General features: G+C 31.6%; 3 protein-coding genes and 1 pseudogene across 4 annotated transcripts; all 4 read right to left on the reverse strand.

The window, feature by feature from the left end:
- Positions 1-1,230: 1,230 nt before the first annotated feature.
- Positions 1,231-7,220, reverse strand: LOC129316332 (ent-copalyl diphosphate synthase 5-like). The gene is made up of 14 exons (XM_054960696.1): positions 7,061-7,220; positions 6,748-6,947; positions 6,274-6,586; positions 5,419-5,602; positions 4,050-4,267; positions 3,782-3,902; positions 3,422-3,534; positions 3,111-3,337; positions 2,909-3,024; positions 2,683-2,781; positions 2,362-2,592; positions 2,112-2,226; positions 1,808-2,002; positions 1,231-1,707 (listed from the first exon to the last, which is right to left on the reverse strand). The coding sequence occupies exons 1-14, from the start codon at positions 7,182-7,184 to the stop codon at positions 1,495-1,497; spliced, it is 2,469 nt and encodes an 822-aa protein (XP_054816671.1). The 5' UTR covers positions 7,185-7,220; the 3' UTR covers positions 1,231-1,494.
- An 8,307-nt stretch (positions 7,221-15,527) lies between these two features.
- Positions 15,528-17,382, reverse strand: LOC129316333 (cytochrome P450 71D10-like; annotated as a pseudogene).
- Positions 17,383-18,912: 1,530 nt separating this feature from the next.
- LOC129316355 (leucine-rich repeat extensin-like protein 5) lies at positions 18,913-21,728 on the reverse strand. The gene is made up of 3 exons (XM_054960732.1): positions 20,478-21,728; positions 19,194-20,231; positions 18,913-19,098 (listed from the first exon to the last, which is right to left on the reverse strand). Exons 1-3 carry the CDS (start codon positions 20,536-20,538, stop codon positions 19,067-19,069), a joined length of 1,131 nt encoding a protein of 376 aa, XP_054816707.1. The 5' UTR covers positions 20,539-21,728; the 3' UTR covers positions 18,913-19,066.
- A 241-nt stretch (positions 21,729-21,969) lies between these two features.
- On the reverse strand, positions 21,970-25,239 carry LOC129316356 (zinc transporter 1-like). Of its 2 annotated transcripts, XM_054960733.1 has the most exons (3): positions 24,395-25,238; positions 23,656-23,805; positions 21,970-22,450 (listed from the first exon to the last, which is right to left on the reverse strand). In XM_054960733.1, the coding sequence occupies exons 1-3, from the start codon at positions 25,049-25,051 to the stop codon at positions 22,145-22,147; spliced, it is 1,113 nt and encodes a 370-aa protein (XP_054816708.1). In that variant the 5' UTR covers positions 25,052-25,238; the 3' UTR covers positions 21,970-22,144. The 2 variants fall into 2 exon arrangements, with proteins under 2 accessions (XP_054816708.1, XP_054816710.1); XM_054960735.1 differs by lacking the exon at positions 23,656-23,805 and having other exon boundaries at positions 24,395-25,239.
- Between the last annotated feature and the right edge of the window lie 1,389 nt (positions 25,240-26,628).

Here is a 26,628-nt window from a genome sequence, read left to right on the forward strand (position 1 = left end):
TGAGTAAATTCTGGTGTTAGTTTTAACTTTTGGCACATGTGTGAGGTTTTAGACACGCTTAAATTGTAAGAAATGTGTAAAGTTGTGAAAATACATTTGAGTGTTTATCTTCTTTGTGTGATATATTTTGGAAGTAAAACATATATTATTAGCTAGTTTATAAGAAGAGTTTTTTGTAAATATTTAATCATCTCAATCAAACATCAAACAAAGAAATAGGGTATCTTAGGTTGTTGTCATTTGACATCAAAATGATGTTTGATACATGCAATACGCCACAACGCATGGCATAGAGTAAAACAACCGCTACACATGTGCACATGCTGTAATACATCACCCTACTTTTCATTCTTTAATGTTTTTCAACTAAATTTGAGTCCTTTGACTCTTCTGAGATATTCTATACTTTCAAAACAATATTTTACTCTGATTAAATATTTGTTAAATGAGGTTTAAGTAATTTTGAATTATGAAAACTTGAGATATTATTTCTACAAATTACAAACTTGATAATCTAATTGAATTAATGCAATGATTGTCCTGATTTCAGTGTTAATTATATTTTAGTAAGAATGATATTACAATTGAAGCATGTTGTCATCATCATTGTATATATATATATATATATACACATAATATGATATAAACATATGCATATACATGTATGTTGCAACTTGCAAGCATTGGCACTGAATAGTTAAGAAGAACTTATTAAGTCAATAAATAAGATATTTTTTTTTTTAACTAACCCAACTTGCAAGCATCACATAAAGATAATTTTAGTTTCAATAAAAAAACACTAGGCCAATATATTTTCTTTACGATAATTTCATAGATCAAACTAACTTTATGTGAGCTTGAAAAGATATCAAGTACTTGTAGTAATTAATTTTTATGTGTGGGACTTGATTGTAATTCTTTTAAAAAAAACAGCTCCAAGGAACTCGCTCATGTCTTTGTAATTAATTGAGCTATATGTTCATAAACCTCTCAGCTTGAAACTTCTCAAGTTCATTCCAATAGGGCAACACTGAGGATGCCTTCCAATGTCCTAGACATTGATCAATACCTTGTTATGGGTGTTTAATTAAAAATCATAAGTGTCATTCTCCCAAAAAATGGAGTATCACACTTATGGCCCTTAAAAGTGAAATAATTACATTTTAGGGCCTTTTAATTCTGAAATAATTGTCTTGGCCTAAAGGCTTTCTTTGTAAGTAAGATTTTTGTTGAAAAGATGAAAATACCTTTGGTATAAATGTATGTTCACATATTTACTACCAAGTGTTCATTAATTCACAAATATAGGTTCATATATTTACTAATTGTGAACCTGAACTTGTGTGCGAACATACAATTCTAAATATTTGAAGCTATATTTGTGAATATGTGAACCTCTACTTGAGAATTAGTGAAAGTCTAGTGGTAAATATGCAAACCTATAACATGAAAACTAAGGGCATTCTTGTCTTTTTAGCCCTGTTTACAGATATGTTACATGACTCTCTCAAAGAGGACTTTTTCAATGTGAGACTTGACAGTGTGTGGATCAGTGTGAGCAGCATAGTAAAAACTCTTGATCACTGTGAGGAATGTCTTCTTCATATTCAGATCCATGCCATTAGAAGACAGCGCCAGATGCACCAGCTCTTGCATTTTCTGCCCTATTTCTAGTTTGACCCTATAGCTTCCATTGTTATTGTTTTCCTGACAATTTGCAAACCAGACATGTAAGGAGAAGATAAGATAATCTCATTTACTAATTAATGATGCCTAATGAAGTTGCTAATAATTATTAAGCAATCACCTTGGTGCTTTGGAGAGAACGTAATAGATGGCAAAGTTGATTAGAGACTTGGACCAGTCTCTGGTATAGAGGATTGAGCTGTAAGTCACCAAAAAGTTGGTGGCCTCCGTTAATATTAATCATGTTCACCAACAGCTCTGCTTCTCCATCCCACTTATCTCCTTCCTTTTGCCATCCTAACAGCCACTTTTTCCACTGCATGCATTCAAGGATCAAAACATTGCCAATTAGTCAATCCTCTTTTTACTTATTATATATTATCAAAAGTTGACGAATAATAGTTCTGTGACCAGACAAAACTTACTGCATCTTGAAGAATATCAAAACTACCAGAAGGTGAGCTCAGAGAGAAGGAATGCAAAGTTTCTAGTAAAGTCCCCAATAGCCTCTCCCTGCTGCTTCTGTCTTTATTCATCCATCTGCATTGTTAAAAAACAAAAAAAAAAAAATGCAGCACTTCAAGTATTTAATTTCAAAGTAAGATAATAACTTGAACAGTGAAACGAATTAAAACAGCAAGCACTGATCAGTTAAAGACGCGCGCGCGCACTCACGGTTGATATAAGGAAGAACTGGTGTTATAGAATTCAGACACAAAGGCTTTTCTTTGGTCTTGGTCATGATATTTGGATGTAATAGTTTCAACGAGAGCAAGAGTTTTGACCCAAGTAAGTCGTTCTTGAGATCTCTCAGGCTCAAAAATGTTTGCTGCTGCCAAAAAGTAATCCACAAGAAGCTTGTCTCTGCTCAATCCTAACTCTCCTAGCCCACATTCTGAGTGCCATCTATAAAAATGGAACGTGACTTGGGTGAATTATTTATGAAGTGGAGAAGCGAGACTTAGGAAAAGAGATTCATTATTGGGCTTTTCTTACTTTTGAACCCTTTTCCATTCTCTGCGATGCAACTCTTGGCACTTGTTAAAATCTAGTTTTCCAAGTTCTAGATTATCATCATTGCTGACTTTGTGCAGCCTGAAATGGTTTTGAAAACAAAGTTATACTGTAGAATGTTGAAATCTATTGAATATAGGTGTATCTAAATATCATACACACATATATGCATGGTTTATGATAGAATATGCGAAAGCAAATTCATTACCTGTAAAGGGTTTTGGAGATCCAAACATCATCTCCACCACCGTATTGATCCAAGTAAAACCTAGTCTCTACTCGAGGCAAGCTTGCATACCATGGCAAATCCAATGCATAACTCACCTGTTATTGGTTCGAGAACATAATTCAATTCTTCATATACTAATATTTGAAGGTAATAACTACTAGAAACAATGCATATTATATACCTCGCCAGGTAGATCTTTGGCTATGATCCATTTATCAAGAATCTGATTAGCAGCTCGTTTTTCAGACAAGAAATTGGTGGCAAAGTTGTTGCCTTCATCAAGAATAGTCTCTCCTGGGAATTGAACTTGAGTTGCTCTGTAAAAATTAAACATCACTGTTGCTCCTTCGTCTGTTTGTCCAGGCAAGCAGCAGAACTCTCCGTCTTTCTCAAATGTCTTGAATACATCTGATAAAAGATAACCATTTTCATCTTTGTAACAATAATGCATCGCTGTATTGAATATTAACGCATGGTCTTAATTCTACTTACCAGCAGAAACATCATAGCCGTTTAATCTTAATAGTCTGAATCCCATGGATGTATCATCAAGATCTGGCAACTCTGAATCTTTGGTCCATCCAATTCCTCTCTCGTTCCAATTTCTGAAAATGTTATTGTTATTGGTAATATTGATTATCTAAATTCTATTGTTCGTTTGCATTTAATTAGTTTCATTTGAGGCTTGAACTCAAATGAGAGCAGTTGTTCCCAATGTCATAATTTTAAACAATCAATTGCAGAGCAAAATCCTGAGGTACGTCTTAGTCCCTTGGAAAGAAGAGACAGTTTCTTTTTCTTTCTTTTTTTCTTTTTCCCTTTTTCTTAATATAGAAGAAGAGAGAGTTGTACCTGTGAACATAATCCAAGATCTCTTTAATCTTTGGCTGGAAATACCTTGCGATTCCCAAGCGCTCCAAACGATCAACAATCCATAATTGTTCAAAAAATTCCACGGGATAGAAATCTGGGACTGCAAATTCATTCAGAAAAATATTGTGACATCTCTTGACATTAAGAAATTATATTATTCATATATAAGTTATCATAAATATTAATTTATAATCACAATCACAAGGGGACATTTAATTTATTTGTGGCTAGCTAGGTTGATATATACCTCCACCATTAATAAAGTTGTGAGCCACATTGTTCAAGTAATTGAGGCAGTGTGGGTCTTTACTTTGGGTGAAAGCAAAAGCAGTGGAAGAGGGACAGAACAAGTAAGAGCCATCTTTGCTTCTCACTCTCCGAAGCTTTTTCCATTGAAGCCCTGGTATTGCTTCCAAGCTGAATAGCAATGTTGTTGGCACACTATGCAAAGCCTCCATTGGTATCCTATTCACACCATAAAACAAGTCAAAACTTGTTATTGTGCAGAATTAAGAAAGGAGAGAGACATTTATTTCATAATATTTTTAATAGCATGTGCTATCTCCAACTTTGAATACAAGTCACTTAGTCAAGAGCTCTTAAGGTCCACAATAAAAGTCATACGGTAATGTATAAAATGTCTAGTTCATTAAATGACTTTTTTAATAAGTATCCTTGGGATAACTAAATTTATAGTCTTACATTAGCACTTGACCATAGTTTAAACAAGATCGTCTCAAATAAGATTGTCTCAAACAAGAGGATACCTATGAACAATTAAAAAAAAATAATTACTTCCTTCAAACCATAACATATGACGTATTTGAAAAGTCTCACTTGATTCAAAATATAGGATATTGAGTAAGTTTTATATATTTTTTAATTATACATTTACTTTATTATACTTGATTTAAATAATTAATGAAAGTACTTTGAATAAGTCAAATATTATATCTATTCTATGTAAGGGTATGGTAAGAAGCATGTGGATTTTTTTTTTAAAAAAAAAACAAGAGTTTAACTAACTTTTTTTTATAAATATAAATTAGTTAACAATAACTTATATTGTGGTATAGGAGACAATATGCAATTTTTAAAAGATTAAAGTTTCAAATAACTTACCTAATAACCATAAAATTATTACTAATGTTCCATGTTGTTGACGGGAAGGAGTAGATCTCAAACATATTTATTAATTTTAACTGTATTTATTGGTTCATGTGAAACGATTATTTGTTTCTTATGGAGAACTGAGAGACGGAGTATATTAGAAAGGTAAAATACTAAAATGTAAAAATTACAACTTCTATTCCTATTGTAAAGTATTTTCAATTAATCAAAAAATAATAGTTAACTTATTAAATATGTCGTAAAATAAAAAAAAATCAACTTTACTCCTATTAAAAATAAAAAGAAAGAGATACACAATATACGAGACATAAAATTAAATTTATAATAGAGATAATATTAAAAATGGTAATAAATAAATCTCTATATGTCTTATATATTAAAGAATAAAAAATTCTTCCATTAATAGGTTTCTTATAATAGATACTGTAACTATTTTATATGCACACACATATTGAAATAAAGATAGTAAAATCTAAGTTATGTACCTTTTGAGCTTGGCGTCTCTCCTTGCAAATATTTCTTGGAGGGCAGGGAAGTCATCAGGCAAATCGACGTTTAAAGTTTTTGCCCATTGGAGAAGTGTTGGCAGAATCACTTCGAACCCACATGTCATGTGCTCTCTGTTTTCTGTTTCCAGACACTTCACATTCTTTTTGAAAAATTCTAGCCCTGTATTTCAATAATTATGTTTAATTGAGCTGAAACCAAAACGCAAGAGAAAAAAAGAGAGAATTATATGTAAGTTTCACACAATACATTTAAATACCACAATATCTATTGACAATTTAATTTGTATTGTCATTTTATTTTGCTAAGTTGTCAATGGACTTCATAGTATTTAATTGTGTTATGTGGGATTCCAAAGTAATTCTCTAAAAAAAAATCCTATTGTGTACTAATCATCAATATTCTAGTATTTTGTTTTTTAGATTGTTTCCAAGCCTTTTTTTTTACCAAAATAATTTCATTTATTTTCTTTAATCTATATGACCTTCATCAATATTCTATTTAGCCATGTAAATATATTTTAATAATGTTAATTACCCCTTCTTTAAATGATAATTACCAAACTGATATTTAACTGAAGGGAACCAATCAACAAAACAAACTTGAATAGGAATGTATGTTGGGGGAGGGGTGAGGGCAATAGGAATCAAATGTAACAAAATAATTCTATAGATTTTACTTCTGAGTCAAATTTAATTGCGCCGGTTTGATCCACTTTGCCGTCAAAGAAACTCAGTCAACCAATGGTCCATATGTGTGGAGATCGATGCAACAACCCAAGTAAGGGTCATATATAATATATAAGAAACCCCACGTTACCAGAAGAAACGTACCTTTGCGGGCCTTGTGAGGATGAACATTGTAGTGTGTCAAGGCAATAACAGAAGCTAAGGTACAGAGAAGCCTATCATATGCCACAAATATGTCTGCATCTCCCCAGGATCCGTCTGGAAGCTGATTGTCTATTATCCATTGAAGCGATTCTGGGAACTGAGGGGCCCCACTTCCATTCACATCTTCCACCAGAGCCATCAATGCTGTGTGATAAGCTGACGCCGATATGCTCTGCTCTCCTTCATCTGACTCTAACCTCTTTCTCACTGCTTCCACTCTCTCTCTGATCACCTCATCATTCATCGCACAGCTCTATTTCCAATTTCCAAAGCATGCATGGCATTTAGATTATCTTTTTGAATTAGAAGGCCAGAGATACTAACGCTGCTAGAGTACAAGGCCTTGTAGAGTGGCATTGAGATTATCGTACGTGAAGAAAGTGACAAAGTGTTTAAAACTAGGTAAGAACGTACCTCCAAAGCTTCTTCATCTTCTTGGTTAAGCTCATCATGAATCCCATTATTCCAATCGAATTTCGTAAGTGTCAAGCCTTCCAGCCGTAGAAGTTCTGATGAAGTTTTGGGCTCTGAAATGCTGCTGGTGCTTTTTGCTCTGAAACCAGAGTTTTTCTGTGAAACGATGACTTTAGCCTTCAACGGCGCCGAAACCACCCCTATGTATAATAACACGATTAAACAATATATATGTTACCACAGAGGCTTATACAGGGAAAATAAATGTAGATATAGAAAAAGAGATATGAAGGTGACGAGTTAATTAGAGTACCAGGAAAGGAGTGGTTAGAGGGATTAATGATGGAGGAAGAAAACAAGACATGGTGGGATGAGGAAGGAAAAGAAGAAAGAGACGGAGAGCAGTAATGGAGATACAAGGTGGATTGAGAAGCCATTAATGGTTTGCTTCTTCTTGTTGGGATGTTACTGGGCTAACAACTCTCTTCTACTGAATTTGACCATGGCCATAATGATACACATATTTATAGGCGCGCGATCGCGCGTCTGTGTGTATGTATCACTATTAAAAAAATATAAATTAGTAAAAACATTTAACAAGGAGTTATCTATTCCTCTCTAAAATACTAAGTTAGTGAGACAATTGGTAAAAGATGTTGATTTTGTAATTTGACTTAAAATTAGTGAAGAAATTAGTGAGGTACTATCAATCCCTCTTTAAAATAAGAGAATCAGTGAGGAAAATAGCGAGGGACTATCAATCCCTCTCTAAAATAAGATAATTAGTGAGGAATTTAGCGAGGAATTCTATTCCTAGCTAATTACTACCAAAAAAAAATTACCTTTTGACAATGATTTTTAATTATACATTTAATTATTTTCATTTAAAAATAATAATTAAATTTAAAAATTAACTAAAATATTCATAATAAATTATTTAATATTTTCTTTATTTTAAGTTGATTTTCATTAATAAAATAATATTTTATTAAAATATAATATAAAGAATAATTTAAATAAAATATAAATATTTTTAACATATTAATAATTGAAAATAAAATTTAATATGTATATGTGTGTATTTTTATAATATATTATTTGATATATTTATGTAGTTAAATAATATATACATACATAATATATATATATATATATTTAATTTATCATATAATGCTTGCAGGTGCCTTTCAGTTCAACTGGTAAAGAAGGAGAGCATAAAACTTGAAAGGTATGAGGTCAAGGTTGTTGATGAGATGACATGTCACAAGCTGACATCACACATGGCAGGTGATGTGGCATAATTATTTTTAAATATAAGCATATTTAGTGAGGGATTCAATCCCTAACTAATTTTAGCGAGGGAAATACAATTCCTCACTATTTTTAAATATAAGCATATTTAGCGAGAGATTCAGTCCCTAGCTAATTTTAGCGAGGGAAATACAATTCCTCACTAAATTTAGTGAATTCTTTTTTAGCTACGAATTTAACGAGGAATAAAATTCATAACTAAAATGTAATTTAGCTACGAAAAATGACAATTTAATTTTTCTAGTATTGTATGTATATTCTTGTATTCAATATTTTGACAAGTCAAGAGTATAGAATTTTGGGTATAAGTTATTATAGAAATCTTAAAATTAAAGTGTTTTGATGCATGAAGGGATGGAAAAGAATATATTACTACCAAAATTTTCCGTCGAGCCTCCGCCGTCAAGACTTTGACTCGTGGAACAGATCGAGGAAGTTTGAACTCTCAAATTCAATCTATACTCTTCTTTTTGAACGATAAAACGTGTAATTATGCTTTTAAATTTAAGGTTTCTTCATTCATTAAAACTTTCATGTCTAATTAATGAAATGGAATTCATCGTAGGATCTGTTTTTATCAAGACTGATGTGAATAGTTTATAATAATATTGTATGGGTTTTTTTTTTTTATCATAATATTTTATGGAGCTTATACCCTCTAGAAAGATGAGTGATAATGTAAGTTATTATTAATTAATTTACATTTTTCAAGAAAGTTGGCTGATTAAAATTTTAATTTTCTAAAAAAATTTATATTATTTCAATTATATCTTTAAATAAAATAAATATAATATTTGATTTATTCAAATTACTTTCATTAACCTGCAAAATCACATATTAACCAAGCACATGTACAGGTGTCACTTGCCAAATGGACACACCCATCCACATTGACTTTCATGGTACTCTGTTGAGGGGAATCCACCCAAAACCTCCACTTATGAGTAAAGCTAGCAACTCAAGTCAAGTCATACGAGCTAGCTCAAAAAATTTAGGGTTAAGCTAAAAAAAAGATTTTTTTTTTTTATATTTGGACATATTCGAGCTAGTCTATATGAATTTAAAAAAATTTGAGCTAAGCCTGATCGGATTCAAACTTGGCCTAAATATCCAAATAAAAAAATTTATTTTTAAAAATATAATAAATATTAATTAATTCTTTATGTTTGAAATCATTTTATAATAAAATATCATATATTTGAATCATATACATTGTTTAAATGTAAAAATATATATTTTGTACTTTTAATAATAAAAATTAATTAAAAATAATTTTAAATTTTTTAAGAGAGTCGGGCTTATTTGGATTGAACTGAATAAACTTAACCTGACTAAATTTCCAACGTTACTCACAAGTCTCCACCTTTTTCACTTTTCAGGAAAAAAATAAGAAGATGTCAAAAAACAAATAAAAAAAAAATAGATTGAAAACAAACAAACACGCGCAGAGTCCTGCGATGATGAATCGAATTGCTCAACCAAGTTAATTAAAACTATCTTTTTATCAATATATTACTGTTAATATTTTAAATAAAATGTAGATTTTATAGTAAATAATATGATTAATTTTTACATTTACTATAATACAGTACACAAAAATATTTAATTAAAAATTTTAAAAATAGATCAGGAGTTAATTAGAAATTAAACCCTTGTTTAAGGCACAAACTCAATCACATAATATATCATCTTAAAATCTTAAATTCTCAAGCTGGACGGAGTCCTCATTCTGTGCTGATTGAATATTCATTTATCAATTTAAATTTGTTAAAAGATTAAAATATGAGAGTAATTTATGTACTTTTAATTATAAGGTTAAGCATTATTTTTATTATTGCTCATTTGCCAGGAGCATTGACTATTATAGATTATTTGATAGGGTAATATGGTCCTTCTAGTATCAAAACAATCGTTGTAATGTTATTCCTAGACTAACAGATAATAACGTTTGACCGTTAATCTATAATATGCTTAATCTTAAAATTAAATACTTAGATTTTTTTAAATAAAGAAATTATTTTCTGAACTTCAGGTCCGGAAATATTGCAGACTATGAACTTGTTTATTAAATAAATTATTTTCTTAACCCTTAAAAACAATGTAATTTGATCTCTATCATTAACAAAAATTAACTTTGACAATTAATTAACTAAAAAATAATAGAAAAATACCTCAAAAATTATAGAAAATAACCTTTTTTTGTTGTTTTCATATAATTTTTTTGGGTTCTTATGTATACTTTTTGAATTCTTCATTGTAATTTTTGGGCCTTCTATATAATTTTTAAAGTCTTTTTATGTTATTTTCTTGTCAATTAACTATCAAAATTAAATTTTATAAACTATAGAATTAGATTGCACCATTTTTAAAAATTTAAAAAAATAATTTTCAAATATCTTAGTTTCAAAATCTAAGTCTTTTTCAGGTGAAAAAAAATATAAATAAATAAATTACCTTACGCATGTTAGATCAAGTTGCATTTTGAAACTAAGATATCTGCAAAAATAATGTGAAGTTTCTAGCTAGCTCTCATAGCCTCACAGACTTCCACACCACTTGGGGTAAAGGAAAAAAAAAATCATGGTTGTTGCGTAAGCCCGCATTGGGATGATTACATGCACTTGTGGAAAATATTGTTAAATTGACAAAATGAAGACTTTGATTTTTGGAAAATTATCCTTTTGACTTGACATACTATCAATTAAAATTTAACGGCACTAAATGTAATGATTTTATCTTTGAAACCTGTAACTGAAAAGTCAAATTATGAGTTAAAATATTACAAGATTTATTTATTCATTCTAAGCGAATTTAATATTCCTTTGCCATCCAAAATTTATTAAAAATTAGAAAATGGAGATAATTAGTTTCGTTCCCAAAGAGGACGGCTGCTATACTGAGGTCAAGCGATATTGCAGACTGCCCCACCTGAATAATATTCCATTCGTCTTGCCCCGTTTAGACTATAACATAAAGCGTTTTCCAAAATCTCGTTTAGTTTAAAATATGAGATATTTGATAGATTACACACACACACACACATTTAATTATATTTTTATTTTGTTATATTATACTTAAGTAATTAATGAATGTATTTTGAATAAGTCAAATATTATATTTATTTCACACAAAGGTATAACTGAAAAGATATAAAAATATTTAGAAAATCAAGATTTTAACCAGTCATTTTTTAAAAACATAAAATAGTTAACAATATTTTATATTGTGGTCTAAAGAAAATATTTTATGAGATACTTTTTGGTAAAACTACAAATATTAATAAAGTATTATTTTAGGATTCGACTCATGAAAATATATAATATAAAAAAGCATCTCTTAGGAGATGATAGTCCTTTGAATGGCACTTAAATTTTTTAAAAAGGTAATCTCAAGTTGTTGGCTATGGGAATATCTCAGGTAGTAAAAAAAATTCATTAAATACATATACATCTTACAATTTTATCTTTTTGAAAAGAAAATTTAAAAATTTAAAAAATACTATTACTTTGATATAATTCTATTTGTAAAACATTAAATAGAAAGAAAAAAATATAATAAGGAGACAAGAATAATATTGAAACATTGAATCACCTCCTGGAGTATAAACTGTGATGGTGTGAGTATTTAATTTTAATTTGACCATGCCTATATAAAAATCAACGTATGCAATAAAATAAAATAATAAATTTCCCTACATTTGAACAAAGGATTTGAATCCTTTAAAATTGGGATTGGTAAATTTTTGTAAAGTTTTTCTTTTTAAAAAAAAAAAAAAAATTTGTATTTTATAAAATATAATAAAATAATCAAAAATACTAAAAAAAGAGTCAATCAGAGGAATAAATTAATTAGCGGTATATCTTGTCATCCAATTGGTCACTGGTGTTCCACTTGCATTTGTTTAATGTTTAATTCATAAAACCTTTTTTAATAAACAACTAAACGAAGAAAACTTCGCAATTAAGAATTCTTGAACATATAGTAAAGATGTCTCAAATTTATTTTATTACTATTATATACTTTTTATATCTCAAATTATAAAACACTTTTTAAAATATAAGATAATTTAAAAAGACTAAGGATTTACTAAATAAATTTATTTTAATATTATTTTTTTCTTTCTATTTAATTCTATCACTTTCTCTTTTTAATATATTAAATTATGAGTATTTTTAAAAATTTATATTTTTATTTTAAAAAAGATACTTGAAATATTGTTTAAAAATATTTTATAATTTGAGACGAAATAAGTATTTATTTTATTGTAATATTAGCAGGTTGGTTGCTTCGCTTGTACTTCTCTAGTCTTTATTATAAAGACATCTTCTAAAAAAAATTTGGCAATTCTTAATATAAGATAATTTATGAGGCATTAATTACATTTTTTTAATATTATATATATTTAAACTCATTAATTATAAAAGAGAATGATGTAAATTTAACTTTTTCATTTAAACAAGGGTAGAATTGAATGTTTATCTTTTATAAACAAAGTTAATAATTTAATCATTTTTTTTTAATTTTGATGACTAGTGAGATGGTTAAAGGTGCTGTATGATAAGAATTGAATAGAATATTTATTTTGTTTTGATCAATAATTCAACCAAGTAATCATTTCTCAATACATAATAGTTACTAATGGCAGATATATCATTTCATCAAGAAACAAAATATCAAACAAGTTTTTAAAAATTAATTAATAATTATCACATTTTGATATATTTAATTGTAATTGTCATCTTTTATTCGAAGGTATTTTTTTTACCAATATATATATATATATATGTATGTATGCATGTATGTATTTATAAAGTAACTTTACTGTTTGCCTTCCCGTGAGTCACGAAGGATAGGGTACATGTAAAGCATGCCATTTTCTTCAATCCAGCATCATGACATTCGCAAATGGCAGGGTAATTATACTCCCTTCGGTTGCTCTTTCTCTCTCACTTTTATTTTATTTTATTGAGGTGCAAGTTCACGACAATTTTAATTGTATTTTCTTGCACAATTTTCAACTAAATAAAAAAAATTAAAAAAAAACTCATGCCTAACTTTGTTTAATTGAAGCACCGCTACTTTTATACAAGCTTCAAAACATGCAATCTCTGCCTCCCTCCATAGAACCAAATTACAGACATAAGATGCATGCAGTGCAGATGAGTATACATGGGTTTTTTTGGATTTTTTGAGCAAATTTTCTCATAAACTATAAGTCTAGTAATGCTTAAAAACTTAAACTTGTTTTTGGTAGTATAATATTTCCATTCAACTTTTTAAAACCGTGCAAAATTGCCCACATTGTTAACAAATATTAATTTAGATCATTAGTTGATTATAAGTTATAGAAAATGAAAAGAAAATATTTTATGTTCCTTTTCTTTAATTTGTTGGGACTTTATCTATATTTTTTGGGGTCTTGTTCTATAATTTTCACATCATTTTTTATAAATTTTTTATTAATTAATCGTCAAAGTTAACTTTTATGCAACTGTATTAAATATTTGTTGAGAGATTTTTCAGCCAATATAATTACTCGACTCGACTCATGAATAATGAGTAATTGTATCAAAATTGCACTTTAAACTTTTTGTTTTGTACAAAAGAGGGCATTAACTCTTAACTAAAAGGAAATTAAACATCAAGATATTGAAATCCTAAGCAATCTTTTTGCACCATATTCCTCATAAATTGAATTGCCATGTCATAGAGGGCTGTTCTATGAACTCCTTCTTGGTTTTGATGTCTTGGTATGTAAGTAAATTGAACTTGCCACTATAATTGCAACATGTTTCTGATTTTCATAAGCACTAAGTTGCATGTGTTTTCACTTGCATCAGCAGCATTAATGTTCTCAACTAGCATTTTATTTAGAATTAGTTTTAAAGATGACTCTTTTAAAGCCCATATTCCATGCTAAATTGAGACCTTTCAAAGCTGCCCAATTCTCCAACTTCATATGAACTACATTTGTCTAAAGTATGCGAAATCCCAGCTATCCATGAACCTTGGTTATCTCTCAGATATATAAGCTGATCACATTGCACCATCACCATTAAGTTTCACTCAATTAGGAGGTGGTGGGGCTCAAGTGGAAAAGTCACTGTTATCCTTCGCTTCAATGTAGAGAGAAGTAAGAAGGAAGAAAAACTATAAGAGAAAAAATACATAAAAATATTATATTATGATACTTTTCTCTTTTTAACTAGCACTTTTCTCTCAATTCAAGCAAATCCTAAATCTTATTAGCTATATACATGGGTTTTGTTAAAGTATAAGAAGTATATTATGACACGTCAGTAGAGACTAATTTTTTTTTTAAGTATTGAGAATAAAAGGTCTCTTACTACTTTCTTTATCCTTATATATAAAATATTTTTTATAAATTTATTTTATCTCTAAATATAATGACTGTCATGATATTTTTAATAATTACGCAATTTTATAAAAATATTAACTATATGTTTTATATACCACTATTATATTATTAATTGTGACATTATTAGCAAAGTTGAAAAGCGTGAGGGTCAAGCCTTCGGTTATCTCAAAATCAATCATTTTATGAAACCCAACCTTTACTTGAAAGGCTTAGGGGCATACCCATGAGTGCTTTTTTTTTTAATTTTTAAAATTAAAATTTTCAATAATAATGTTTCATATTTTTAAAAAATATAAATTCTAATGTTTAAAAATTAAAAATAAATAATAAAAATTTTAATTTTAAGTACAAATATATATTTTAAAGTTTAAATTTAATTTAAAAAATTAAAAATATTTTGTATTGTAGTGGTAAAATAAAAACGGACTTGCTCAGCGTCTCTTTTTGCAGGATACATTAAGGCTGAGTTTTGAAGCTTGATTTTCTTAAAAAAATGTCATTTTTTTCAAACTTAAATTTATAAAAACTAACTTAAATGGACAATTTGTCACGAACCTATCTATTAGAAGCAAAACTGGAAAATAGGACGAAGAGAGTATGTTATTTCATACGCAAGGATGATATAATACTATTATGTTAACCTGAGTTGTAATTAAATGTTTTTTAGTTCAAAAATACATCGTCCAATTTACTGTATTATCTCAAATAAGATTTTAAATCTTCTGAAATTGATATTTATGAATTTGGATAAAATTTTCCTTTTCACTATTTTATCTGGTTTTATTATTTTGTAAGTCTTCCTTGTATTATCCCTCCTGGCACTACCAGGCGCGAAAACATCTGAAACCTCAGAGAACAGAGTCGCCACTCGCTGTTATTATCATCTCTTCCCAATAGCAAGAAACCACGAATGGTGGAATGGAAGCCACCAATATATATATATACATTGGCATTGCTCAGGAAATGTTCTCCTAGATAGCTCTGTTTTTCATTAGGAATACAGGGGCTTGAATGATTATATAAAACAGATTATGTTGATTTTTTTTAATTGGCTTTTCAATCTTCTGATGTTTTAAAACAACATGTAGAATGAACCAAAATCCTTTTATTGATCAGGACTTGTATTGTGAAATACATGGTGCAAACATGGAGTCACAACAATCTTCTACTACATTACAGTCCTTTTCATTTTTTGTCGACATTTAAAAAACAAAAACAAAACTTACATGCTGACCACCAAATCATCTATTATTCGAAGAAGTAATAAGTAATTATGACATTAAGAATGATAATTAACAGGAACAACGCATAGACCGTTCTTCCTTCTCACAGTGGCACCAAAGGATTCAGTCATATCGATCTCTTCACGTTTCATATCATTTGGAAGTTTCCAATCAAAATGATAAAGCAAATTGGCGAGAACAAGCTCAATAACAACTGAAGCGAATGTGACTCCGGGGCAAATTCTCCTACCAGCACCAAATGGGATGTACTCAAAGTTTGTTCCTCTGTAATCTATTGAGCTATTCATAAATCTCTCTGGTTGAAATTTCTCAGGCTCCTTCCAATACTTGGGATCTCTTCCAATTGCCCACACATTGACCATGACTTTAGTTTTGTGAGGTATCTCATAGCCATGAATCTCACAACCTTGACTATTTTCTCTTGGAACTAGCAATGGTAAAGGTGGGTGTATTCTCAAGGTTTCTTTGATGATTGCTCCTAAATAGTTCAAATGGTCAAGTTTTGATTCGTCCACATATCCTTTGTCTCCGTACACCCTTCTTACCTCTTCTTGTGCCTCTTTCATTCTCTTTTGGTCTCTCAGTAATTCTGACATTGCCCACTCTACAGTTGTTGCTGCTGTTTCAGTCCCACCAACAAAAATGTCCTGAAATGAGTATCATGAACCACATTAGTATACTATGTACAATCCCAAATATATGATGGTATAATTCGACAATATATGAGACTTTCTATAAATGCATATACTGACCAGGATAACACCTTTGATGTTGTCTAGAGTCAAGGGAATTTCCAAGTTATTCTCCTTTTGAATTCTGAGAAGAACATCAACCAGATCCTCTTCCTTTGGCTCACCATTATTAGTATGGCTTTGGTTCTTTTCTTTGTGGTCGTTGATGATATTATCAAGCATCCTATCAATCACTGTGTGAACTTTCTTAACTTTAGCTTCCGTCCCCGTGATCACACGGAGGATTTTGAGTGAAGGAAAGAGATCAGAAATTGAAAGACCACTCGCCAGCTGAATCCCAAAGCCAAATTTGATAGGATTTCTTCTACGTTCTTTGTCCTTTTCCCAAAAGCTGCACGAGCAACTATCGAGTTCGTCATTGGCAGAATCTTCTTCCCAAGGTCCATGACAGAACCTGCGTGTTCTTCGGATATGTTCTTGACAAGTGTTGACGCCTCATCTTCTCTTATTGTTCTGAAGGATTGGACCCTCTTTGCAGACAGAAGCTCCAACATACAAATCTTTCGAAGCTGCCTCCAATGGTTTCCGTAAGGCGAAAAGGCTATGTCTTTGCAGTTATAGACAAGGACCTCGGCAGCAAGAATTCTGGGTCTGTTGGCAAAGATTTGGTCGTGGGTTTTCATGATCTCTGCGGCTAGCTCAGGCGAAGAGATTACCACGTTGGATATTTGCCCTAGTTGAAGCTGCATTATGGGTCCGTACTTGTTTGCAAGGTCTCTGAGAGAACGGTGAGGAAGTGAACCTGCAAGTTGGTGAAGGTTTCCAATGAGAGGTAGCTTCCATGGAGCTGGGGGTGAGGTTTTGGTGGGTTTCAGAGAAGTTAATAGCTTGTATATCATAAGGAGGAAGCAAAAGAAGGTGAAGAGGATGGAGCATGGGATCTGAAGCTCCATGATCTGAATCTCAGTGGAGTGCCGTTTGTGGGGTTGGGAAGGAGACGAAGCATTGAGGGGTGGTTTTATAATGAATTATTGAACGCTTGAGGGTGAATGTTGCATTTTCTAGACCCTGTTTTTCTTAGTGTCTTTGTGATAAATTATAATTCCTCTTCTGAGATTGTCCAAGTATTTATGAAGTTAATAATAATACAATGTAAAAATTTTCATGCCAAATAAAATTAAATTAAATAATTAATATAAAATTAAAAAAATAATTTATAAATTTAAGTTTTGAAATTTTAAATTAAAATGTAACATTCTTCTACTGATTTTGCAAATTTCTCCTCTCTTTCTTTTTTGAGTCGTCGATCCTCATTCCAAACCACTAGAATTGACTCTCTTTATTGGTGGTCGAATAGAAATTCTGCAAGTCAAATAGAAATTTTGTCAGTCTTGGCCTTCGGAATTTGTGTTGCACACGGAAGTTGGTGATCATAACGTTGGGGTCTCATAAGGCTACGTCTCGTTTTCTTACCTAAATCACCACTTAGACTTCCATGCACTTCTAAGATTGTTCCAATTGAAAAGGATTTAAGCCATACTTCCTCTATTTTTATATAGAAAAGAAAAAAAATTGTCATATAATTTAAAAAAATCAATTAATTATAATAATTTTACTTGAAAATAATAAAATTGGACTAAAATATCCGATATTAATTAACATAAATATTCATTAACTTTTTTATTAATGTAAATTATAATGGGTGATATAAAAAATATGCAATAAATATTTATTGAAATGAGTAATTTTACTTATAAAAAAATATAAGTAAAAAATTATAATTTTTTTAATAATAAAATATGAAGAGAGTACTTTACAACAATGAGTTTTGATCTTCTTGTTGAAATGAGCACTCTATTTATGAGTAATTTAGATGGGCCATCCTCACATGGGCGGCAGGATTCTCACAATCTTATTTACAGAGACTGTTTTGTCACAAAACAATTGCCAAGTTACATTTACATATTCTTTTAGTCTTTTGAAGTCTCGCTTTAATGGAATTTTATCGGATCTACCCTAATGGAATTTTATGTTGCTGCTTGTATTAAGTCTAACGTGGCAGCTGATAAATATGCACACCTTTGATCTTATAGTTGACAGTAAATTTCATTATATTTCTGTCATTCAACCATCTTGACCATTTATTATTCCGTTGGAATCCTACCAAGAAAAAAATAATATCAACATTAAATAATAGAACAAGAGGTCAAGAAATTAGACTAGATTGTGGGCTTATACTTTGTATGAAGCTTAAGTTGCAACGTTCATTACTATGCTTACTTATAATGTTCACCAGACTCTACAAATAATTGTAGCCCTTCACTGAAGATCACAATCTAATAGTTAATATCCTCCAATTGTTCACTACATGCACTTTCTATTTAATAACTATCATTTATGCCCAAACCTTAGTCCCCATGATTAATGTGCATTTGTTGGAGCGGGATTTTTTTTAAAAAAAAAAAAACGACCGTGTGAAGTTGAGAATAAAGTTGGTGGCCAAAGAAACACAAGAAGGCTTTGAGAAACAAAACCAAGAGGCAACAAATTAATTAATCATGACATTAACCCACGATTCTACATATCTTATTTTCCTGAGGGAAACAAAAATGAAGATAAAGAAAAGAAACTGATGTGCGTTGCATCTTGTATCGCTGTTGGGTCCAAAAGTTGCTCAAGGAAGCTCTCTTTAACTAACTATAGACAAAGTGGCATCCATCATAGCCTGCAGAGAAAGCCCAAATAAATAAATAAATAAAAACAATTACTTCCAAAATAAATTAAATTCAAATTTGTTAGAAGTGAAAGTAAAAGACTCACTTGGGTCCTCTGACACCAGCATGCCAGTCCCTCCAAAGTCACAGGTCCCACCAGAAGCCTTGGAATTTTGCCAGTAGCCATTGAAAGCAAATGAAGTGTGTGCAATAACAGTGTCGGGCTCAAAGCAAGGCCCATTGGGCCGAATGGGATCACAATCTCCTCCTAACCCGCAAGCATAGTTCATGGCTTCTTGCAGTATTGGGTCCGGAACTGATGGCTTAGCCACGCACCATAAGGCTCCACTTGGGGCCTTGCGGCCAGGAGGGGGAGGCACAGAAGGTGGTGGAAATACTACAGGAGGCTCAAACACTGTTGGGCTGGGCACATTGCCTCCACTAGGAGATGGATTTGTGCCTGGTGGGCTTGTGGCTGATCCAGGTGGGCTTGGAAGAACAATAGGAGGGTTTTGTATTGGTTCTGGGGAGCCAGGAGTAGAACCTTCATTTGGAGGCGTGCGAGTACTTGGTGGATTTTGTATCGGTTCAGGTGAGCCTGGCCCAATACCTCCACTTGGAGATGGGATAGTGCTTGGTGGGCTTGTCATAGAGCCAGGTGGGCTTGGAAGAACAATAGGAGGATTTTGTATTGGTTCAGGTGAGTTAGGCCCAGTGCCTCCACTTGGGGACGGGATGGTACTTGGTGGGCTTGTTGTAGACCCAGGTGAGCCTGGAATGTTACCTGGTGGGCTGGGGATGATAATTGGAGGATTTTGTAAGGGCGAACCCATGTCAGGAGGGTTTGGGATACTTTGTGGTGTTGGTGTGGGAAGAGATCCAGTTGGGCCTGGAGGCGGTAATTGGAGGCCCATTGGAGGTGGGGGAGGATAACTAAAAGGAGGGCTATTTTGTTGTAAAGGAATAGGAGCCAGAGATTCATAAGGCGGCAAAGGAGATGATGAGTCAACACTTTGTGCATTTGAAAATTCTAAAGAAGACAATTCAAAATGCTTGAAAGCCATCCTCAACTTCTTCGCATGCTTGTGTGCCAAAATTCTCCCATGTTTTTGACCTTTTGATTCTCTCATTGAACTCTCTGCATCTACAAATGGAGAAAAATCAATGAGGCTTATATAACACATAAAACCCTATTCAAAATTTGATAATACTCAGTCATTTTTCTGAGACTTCAACGACTTAAAACCAATGAGCAAGGGTAAGATAAACTGAATCTAAGAAATAAAACCCATCTCAATATCAAAGATTGAGATCAGTATCACGTCAAAGTTTATCAGTGTAAATGAAAGCAAATAGGATAAATTTGGTATGATCATGATTGCAGACATACCGCAATGAATGAGAGAAATAAATGATAGAGTCAGATAGAGGAGAAAAAGGCCACTTCTCATTTCTAAGTGACCTCTGCTTCTTTCAGTTACTGCTCACACCTCAATAATGCAACGTACTGTGCTGCTGTATGAGACTTGTAATTAAATTAAAGCTTTGGTTTTTCACCACAGCACTGAAAGACCAGAACAACGGAGTACAATGGTGGGGTTTTATAACAGATATTGCGGAGTTGGAAGAGCCCTAGAACTGCCCAGAAAGAAGGAATGAAGAGCAATTGGAGCCATGGAAGTTAAGTAATTCTCTGGACGGTCATCCTTTGCTTCAAGATGCACGCCTGAAGAGAATGAATAAAATAAAATAAAAGAGAGAGACACAAAACCGGAAAAAGGCCAATTTATGTGAAGCAGTTCGGTTCATTTTGAGCAATGTCTTTTGTAAGCTCATTCCGTGTGGGTATAGATGCTTGCTTAGCCATTGAAAAAGATTAAAGTTCTGGTTTATATTATGCCCCTTTTGTTGTGTTTGCTTGCTTTCTACTCAAAGCTTCGTCTTTCTCTGGCTTTGTTTTACTTTTCTTCCATGGAAGCACCAGCACGGAGCATAGGGTGTAGTGGCGTGAGAAAGAGGGATTGAGGTGATCAAGTCAAGCACCATAAGCAGGACAAGCATTAGATACCTGTGAAGCAGATTCCTGTTTTTTGTGCTCATCTATATACATGCATGTAAATTACCAGAAGATGTATATATATAATGGTCCCTGTGATGCTTGTGCTAGGTAAGATGCTTCAGGGAAAGTAGGCTTTTTAAGTTCAGGCTTCTATGTAGTTACTTAGTTTAGCTTGTCATTGTCTGAGATTAGAATTGGTCAAGAATTTGTGCTTGTAGATGGAAATTGAACAGTGGGATTTGAGAATATTGATTGGATGTGTCGTCAAGAACCTCATCAGAACGCAGAAGAGATGCCATGGGTGGCCAGTGTCCAATGAACATCATGTTCATTCTTCTTTCTTATCAGCACAGCAGACAGCATTTTATGCCTCCTACGTTGATGCTTTTCCTAGCTACTTATTCCATTCTTGGGTCAAACTTTGAAGGTTAGGTTCATATAATATAAATGCAAGTCATGTTGGATTACCCCTCCACAGATTGGACCTTTTGGGTAGAGGCCCAATTTGAATTAAATTATTATGGTGGTAGTAAATTACCAGAAAAGGAAGCAGCTATGTAATTGTATAAGATTTTTTTCTGTTGTGATATGTTGGATGGCCTATATCATTTAATAGACGACCGAAAAAAATCTCCCTGTGCTTCCTGGGTGTGATAGAAGAGGAAGTTTCATGGTCACAGAGGTATGATTTTCCGACTGTAAATTCCTACATATATCAAAAGGACAAAAAATGATAAAAACTAGACATGGGTCCAGGCATCGTACCCTGGGTTCAAAACTAGAAGAGAAGCTTATAGATATACATTTGAAGAAAACCAAGGAATACCAAGGAAGAGTGATAATTATATACATTGAAAAAAGAAATAACAGTTTCATTATTTATACCAAGGAATAGCTTTGCACTAAACAAACAAAATTATCCTTGGATTAATTGAAAGGGAAAAAAAAGTACCACTTTATCACAAAATTAAAGCAAAAGGAAAGGTTAGTAAAAGCTCTTAAGCCCATTTGGCCATGAGAGACATGGAAGCAGAGCCGAGAAGAAGAGAGACATTGGCTCCAAGGAGAAGCTTGAGATTGGTTTGAAGCTTAGGGTTCATAAAATCAGCAGCGAGAAGATCAACGAGAGCCATGTAGATTAAGATCCCAGCTGCAGCAGAATTGAAGATGCCTTCAACTATGAGAGAAGTTGCGCTATTCTCTTCGTACACGCTTGAAATTCCCATCCCTATCGCTATCCCTGTTGGTGTTGTTAGGGAGAAAAATGTCGCCATTATCGCTGTGGCTCTCGACTTGAACTTTGCCTGCACGCGTACCCACAAATTGAATTATATTCAAATGTTGCTTTTCACTCCCAGATTATAGATTGCAACTTCATCAAATTTATGTGACAAATGAATCATCAAATTTATACACGTATACCGGAGCAGGAAAAAAAAAAAAAAAACAAAACTGTTTTCAACAGCACTTAACTTTAACTGCATTAGGGCAGAGCCTTGAGTCTAATAAAATTATGGATTAAATCTCCTGAAATTAAGACCTGCAAACTTCTATTAAGTTTACCTTTTAAAGAACTAGCACTATTTATTACAAAAAACTCATACTTTTTAAATTTTAAAATTTCAATTGCTATATATGTATAATAATGTGGAAAATAATTTACTCTTTCACCAGGAAAAAAAAAATAAAAAAAATATATTAAAGTCCCACAAAAAAATTAATTATTACAAAATTTATTAACAAATGAATTAAAATCATTTACTATATATTTATTTTTAATTCAATTGTTAATAGATTTTGTAATAATTATTTTTTTATATGGAATCAATGTGTAATTTTCTTAAAAAATTACTCTTAAGGCAGATGTGGTAATTTTATCTTATTTATGAAGGGAAAGAAAAAGATGTTGTCATAATGGCAACATATGCCAATTTTATTTTATTTTATTCTGCTATTCATCTTTCCAGCTTTAAGCTCGATGTTGACTCATAAGGTCATAATATCCAGCTTTAATAGGAAAAATAATGATACTTTTATATAATTAACAATGAGATTACTTTTAACTTCTTTGTTTAAGGTTGACCCAATAATTATACTCCTTGACTCTACTAACCAACACGTTACTCAAAACCTAATCCCCTCCTTTCGTTTTCTTTATCAAAGACTAATATTTTCCCCAACATATCATGCATAAATTTCAACACAGTTCAAAGAAAACACAACTTATCAAAAAATATAGTATTTATATATCATGAATAATACAGTGTGTTTTAAGCTCTCTTTACAGGAGTATATAAAAAAAATCCGTAGTTTAATGTAATTTATTCAATAAACAAATACACTCATTAAAAAATTACATAATCATTTATGCTTTCTCCAATAAAAAAAATCAAGTGTAGAAAAGATGGACATTGAAAAATAAATGGCGTGAGATACCTACTAATTACTAAATTAGTATTCACACAATATATATATATATATATATATATATATATAATGAAAAAGGTACCTGAGAAATACAACCACCAAGACCCATACCCTCAAAGAACTGATGGAATGAGAGGGCCACTAACAGGGTCTTTATAGCATCAATGCTCCCAGCAGCACCCAAAGAGATTCCAACTATCACTGAATGTACTACTATTCCTATCTCCAACACCTGATGTCAGGATTTAATTTTGAGCGATCAAGATTAAGAAAAACATAGATACTATAAAAATTTCATAAATTTTGAAATGCTATAAGTATATAATATTAAAAAATTTAAAACCCAATTAATCTCTACACATTTCTTCTTTCGTAACATTATTCCTTATAAATGTTGACATGATACAAGCAATGTTAATAATACTAATACAGTGACATGTCAATTAATATCATTAATTTTGTATTTACATATGAAAATATTGACATAAATTTTTAATAAGAACAAATTAAAAAATGTGTATGTCAGATGAAATAAAAATGTAAGACACATTATAGGCAGAGAAAAATGCAAGAACATGGAATACAAAAAAAAAAAAAAGTGTAGGACCTAAACCGAAATATAGCAAAGCGTAGGGATAAAAAATAATATTGTTTCCATTTTAAACCAACTATTAAAGAAATCGCAACAAAATCGACTTATATGATATAATATGACACCACACGAAGACTGTCTTTCTTCAAGTATTTATGCTTCCCCACACGAAATAATAATAATAATAATAATAATAATAATAATAATAATAATTATTTTTATTTCTTACTTGCGAAATAATTCTGTGCCTGATTAACTCGGCCGCTACGGGGCCCTCACCATAGCGCTCTGCTGATCCGTGAGCATGACCATGTGTCGCATGAGTGTGCATATGAATATGATCGGCAAGCTCGCCATCTCCTAACTTCTCTTCATCGGTGGAAACTTGCTTTGAATTGAAATGCCGTCTCTTGTAATACCCAGTCGCCAGAGAATCCACCATTAACGTTCCTATCGAGGACACCATGGCGACGAACCCAGTGAAGGGGAACTTGTGCCAAGGGCTGTCCTTCAAGCAAGGTGAAGTCAAGCTCTTGAGCGCCTCCGGAAGTATGTGGACGAAGCCGGTGGAGAGAATCACTCCGGCGGCGAAGGCTTTCACCATGAAGAACATGTCGTTTTCGGGTCTCAGAGCTGAGATCCTCTTGCCCAGCAAGGGAAGACTCACCCCAAGGCCGCCGGAGATCAGAACGGAAGCTATTGAACCGAGCTTATATTTCAGAGCTTCACCGGCGGCGGCGTCACTGTTTCTGCGTTCTGACAGATCGCAGGAACAGCCATCCCCAGAAGCCACAGCGGGGAAGACGATGATGAGAAACGCGCAAACGCAGAGAGATTTAAAGATGGAGGATGAAGAAGAAGAAGAAGGGTGAAAGTTGATGATCATTGTGCAGGGAAGATGAATTGAAATAAGATTAGAGGATGGCTCGAGATGAATTATGAATTGAGAATCGTTGTTGTTATATAGTGAGGGAAAAAGGTGGTTCGTTTTGATGAATGAGTAGACTTGAGTAGCTCTCTGTATATCTGAAGAGCAAAGAAAATAAAAGCACTCTGGGAGGCTGGTATTGCGAGAATCTTGGCTCAGTTGCCATGATTATATAAAGTACTTCTTCAAACTAGATGATGTAAATGAGGTTAGACTTAATTATTTATTAATCAACTAACTAAGTAACTAATTGACTAGCTGTAATGATTTACGAATACTAATAGACATACTCACATGTATACAATTAAAGAAATAACTGACCCTTCAATTAGGCTGCGGTATATTCTACTCACAGATGACAGCTGTGATATGGACATTTTTGGCACTTACATTTCCATATAAATTACTATTAACTAATTGATATTTAAAAAAAAAAGTTAGTCAAAATCTTAATTTGTAAAAATTTTCACATTTTTCAATTATTTACTCCATTTTTATATATAAAAAACTTATATCAAACAATCTAAAAAAGTTAGGTAACCATAATAATTATGTTTGAAAATAAAAAAAAATTGGATTAAATTATCTTATATTAATCAACATAAGCATGCATTAAATATTTTTATTAATGTAAATTATGAGGGATGATTTAAAAAATATATAATAAATGCTTATTAAAATATGTAATTTTGCTTATATAAAAAATAAAAAGTAATAATTTTTCTTATAAATAAAAATGAAGTAGTATATCCTTAAAAGAATAAATATAATATTTAATTTATTAAAAACATTCTCATTAATTACTTGTGAAATATAATAAAATAAAAGTTACTCAATTTTTATATTTTGAACCAAGCTGAACGATTGAAAAATGTGAAAATTTCCACATGTGAGAGAGTAGCGAGAACTATAAATCTAGTCAAAAATATTTTTTGGATCAAATAAAATTTTTAAAAAGCGTTTTATATGACATTCCAGAGAGAGTAGCGAGGAGTCTCCCTCATTGAGTGCGGTGGATTTAATTTTCTGTGTGAGAAATATATGCTTATGAGTAATGTGTGATTTTTTTTAATTTAATTGAGATTTTGCATTTTGTTATAGGCTGAATATATTAACAACTAATAGTAAGTGGAGGGGATTCTTTCATACAAGATAATTTTTCCAACATAAAAAAAATATTTTTTAAAATCAATATCAATTTATTGTTAATTAGATACATACATGATATGAAGGTTGAGACAAGGAGTCCACTTTTTTTTATGTAATGGGCAACAAAAAGAGAAATGTGGGCGCGGTGCATGGAAATATTGGGATAAACAAGTGAAGATGGACAAATCTTAATAGCAAGCTCCATACTAAATCATTACTCCACCCAATGATTTTATATATCAGTTATTTTCTAAAAAAAAATTATGGTCTGTTTTATAAGTTATTTTGTATAAAAATATGGATTATTGGTTATTTTATTTCAATTTCATCCTTTTTTTAAAAAAAATTCCTGAACAAGCATCAATAACGATAAGGAAGATAAAGCG

This window comes from Prosopis cineraria, unplaced genomic scaffold (genome assembly GCF_029017545.1).
Source record: "Prosopis cineraria cultivar Desert tree isolate PC_DT_omini unplaced genomic scaffold, ASM2901754v1 PC7, whole genome shotgun sequence".
Lineage (NCBI taxonomy): Eukaryota > Viridiplantae > Streptophyta > Magnoliopsida > Fabales > Fabaceae > Prosopis > Prosopis cineraria.

Bases quoted from the DNA above. Each gene is read 5' to 3' on its own strand.
- LOC129316355 (XM_054960732.1), bottom strand. From the start codon at position 20,538: ATGAGAAGTGGCCTTTTTCTCCTCTATCTGACTCTATCATTTATTTCT. The intron at 20,232-20,477 runs GTATGTCTGCAA...CTCCATTTGTAG, and splicing joins TATTTCTCTCATTCATTGCG to ATGCAGAGAGTTCAATGAGA. The intron at 19,099-19,193 runs GTGAGTCTTTTA...CTTTCTCTGCAG, and splicing joins GCTGGTGTCAGAGGACCCAA to GCTATGATGGATGCCACTTT.
- LOC129316356 (XM_054960733.1), bottom strand. From the start codon at position 25,051: ATGATCATCAACTTTCACCCTTCTTCTTCTTCTTCATCCTCCATCTTT. The intron at 23,806-24,394 runs GTAAGAAATAAA...TCCTGACATCAG, and splicing joins GGCACAGAATTATTTCGCAA to GTGTTGGAGATAGGAATAGT. The intron at 22,451-23,655 runs GTACCTTTTTCA...GTACGCGTGCAG, and splicing joins TTGGTGGTTGTATTTCTCAG to GCAAAGTTCAAGTCGAGAGC.
- LOC129316332 (XM_054960696.1), bottom strand. From the start codon at position 7,184: ATGGCTTCTCAATCCACCTTGTATCTCCATTACTGCTCTCCGTCTCTT. The intron at 4,268-5,418 runs GTACATAACTTA...TGGTGTGAATAG, and splicing joins AGAGACGCCAAGCTCAAAAG to GATACCAATGGAGGCTTTGC. The intron at 2,227-2,361 runs GTGAGTGCGCGC...TTAACAATGCAG, and splicing joins AGTTCTTCCTTATATCAACC to ATGGATGAATAAAGACAGAA.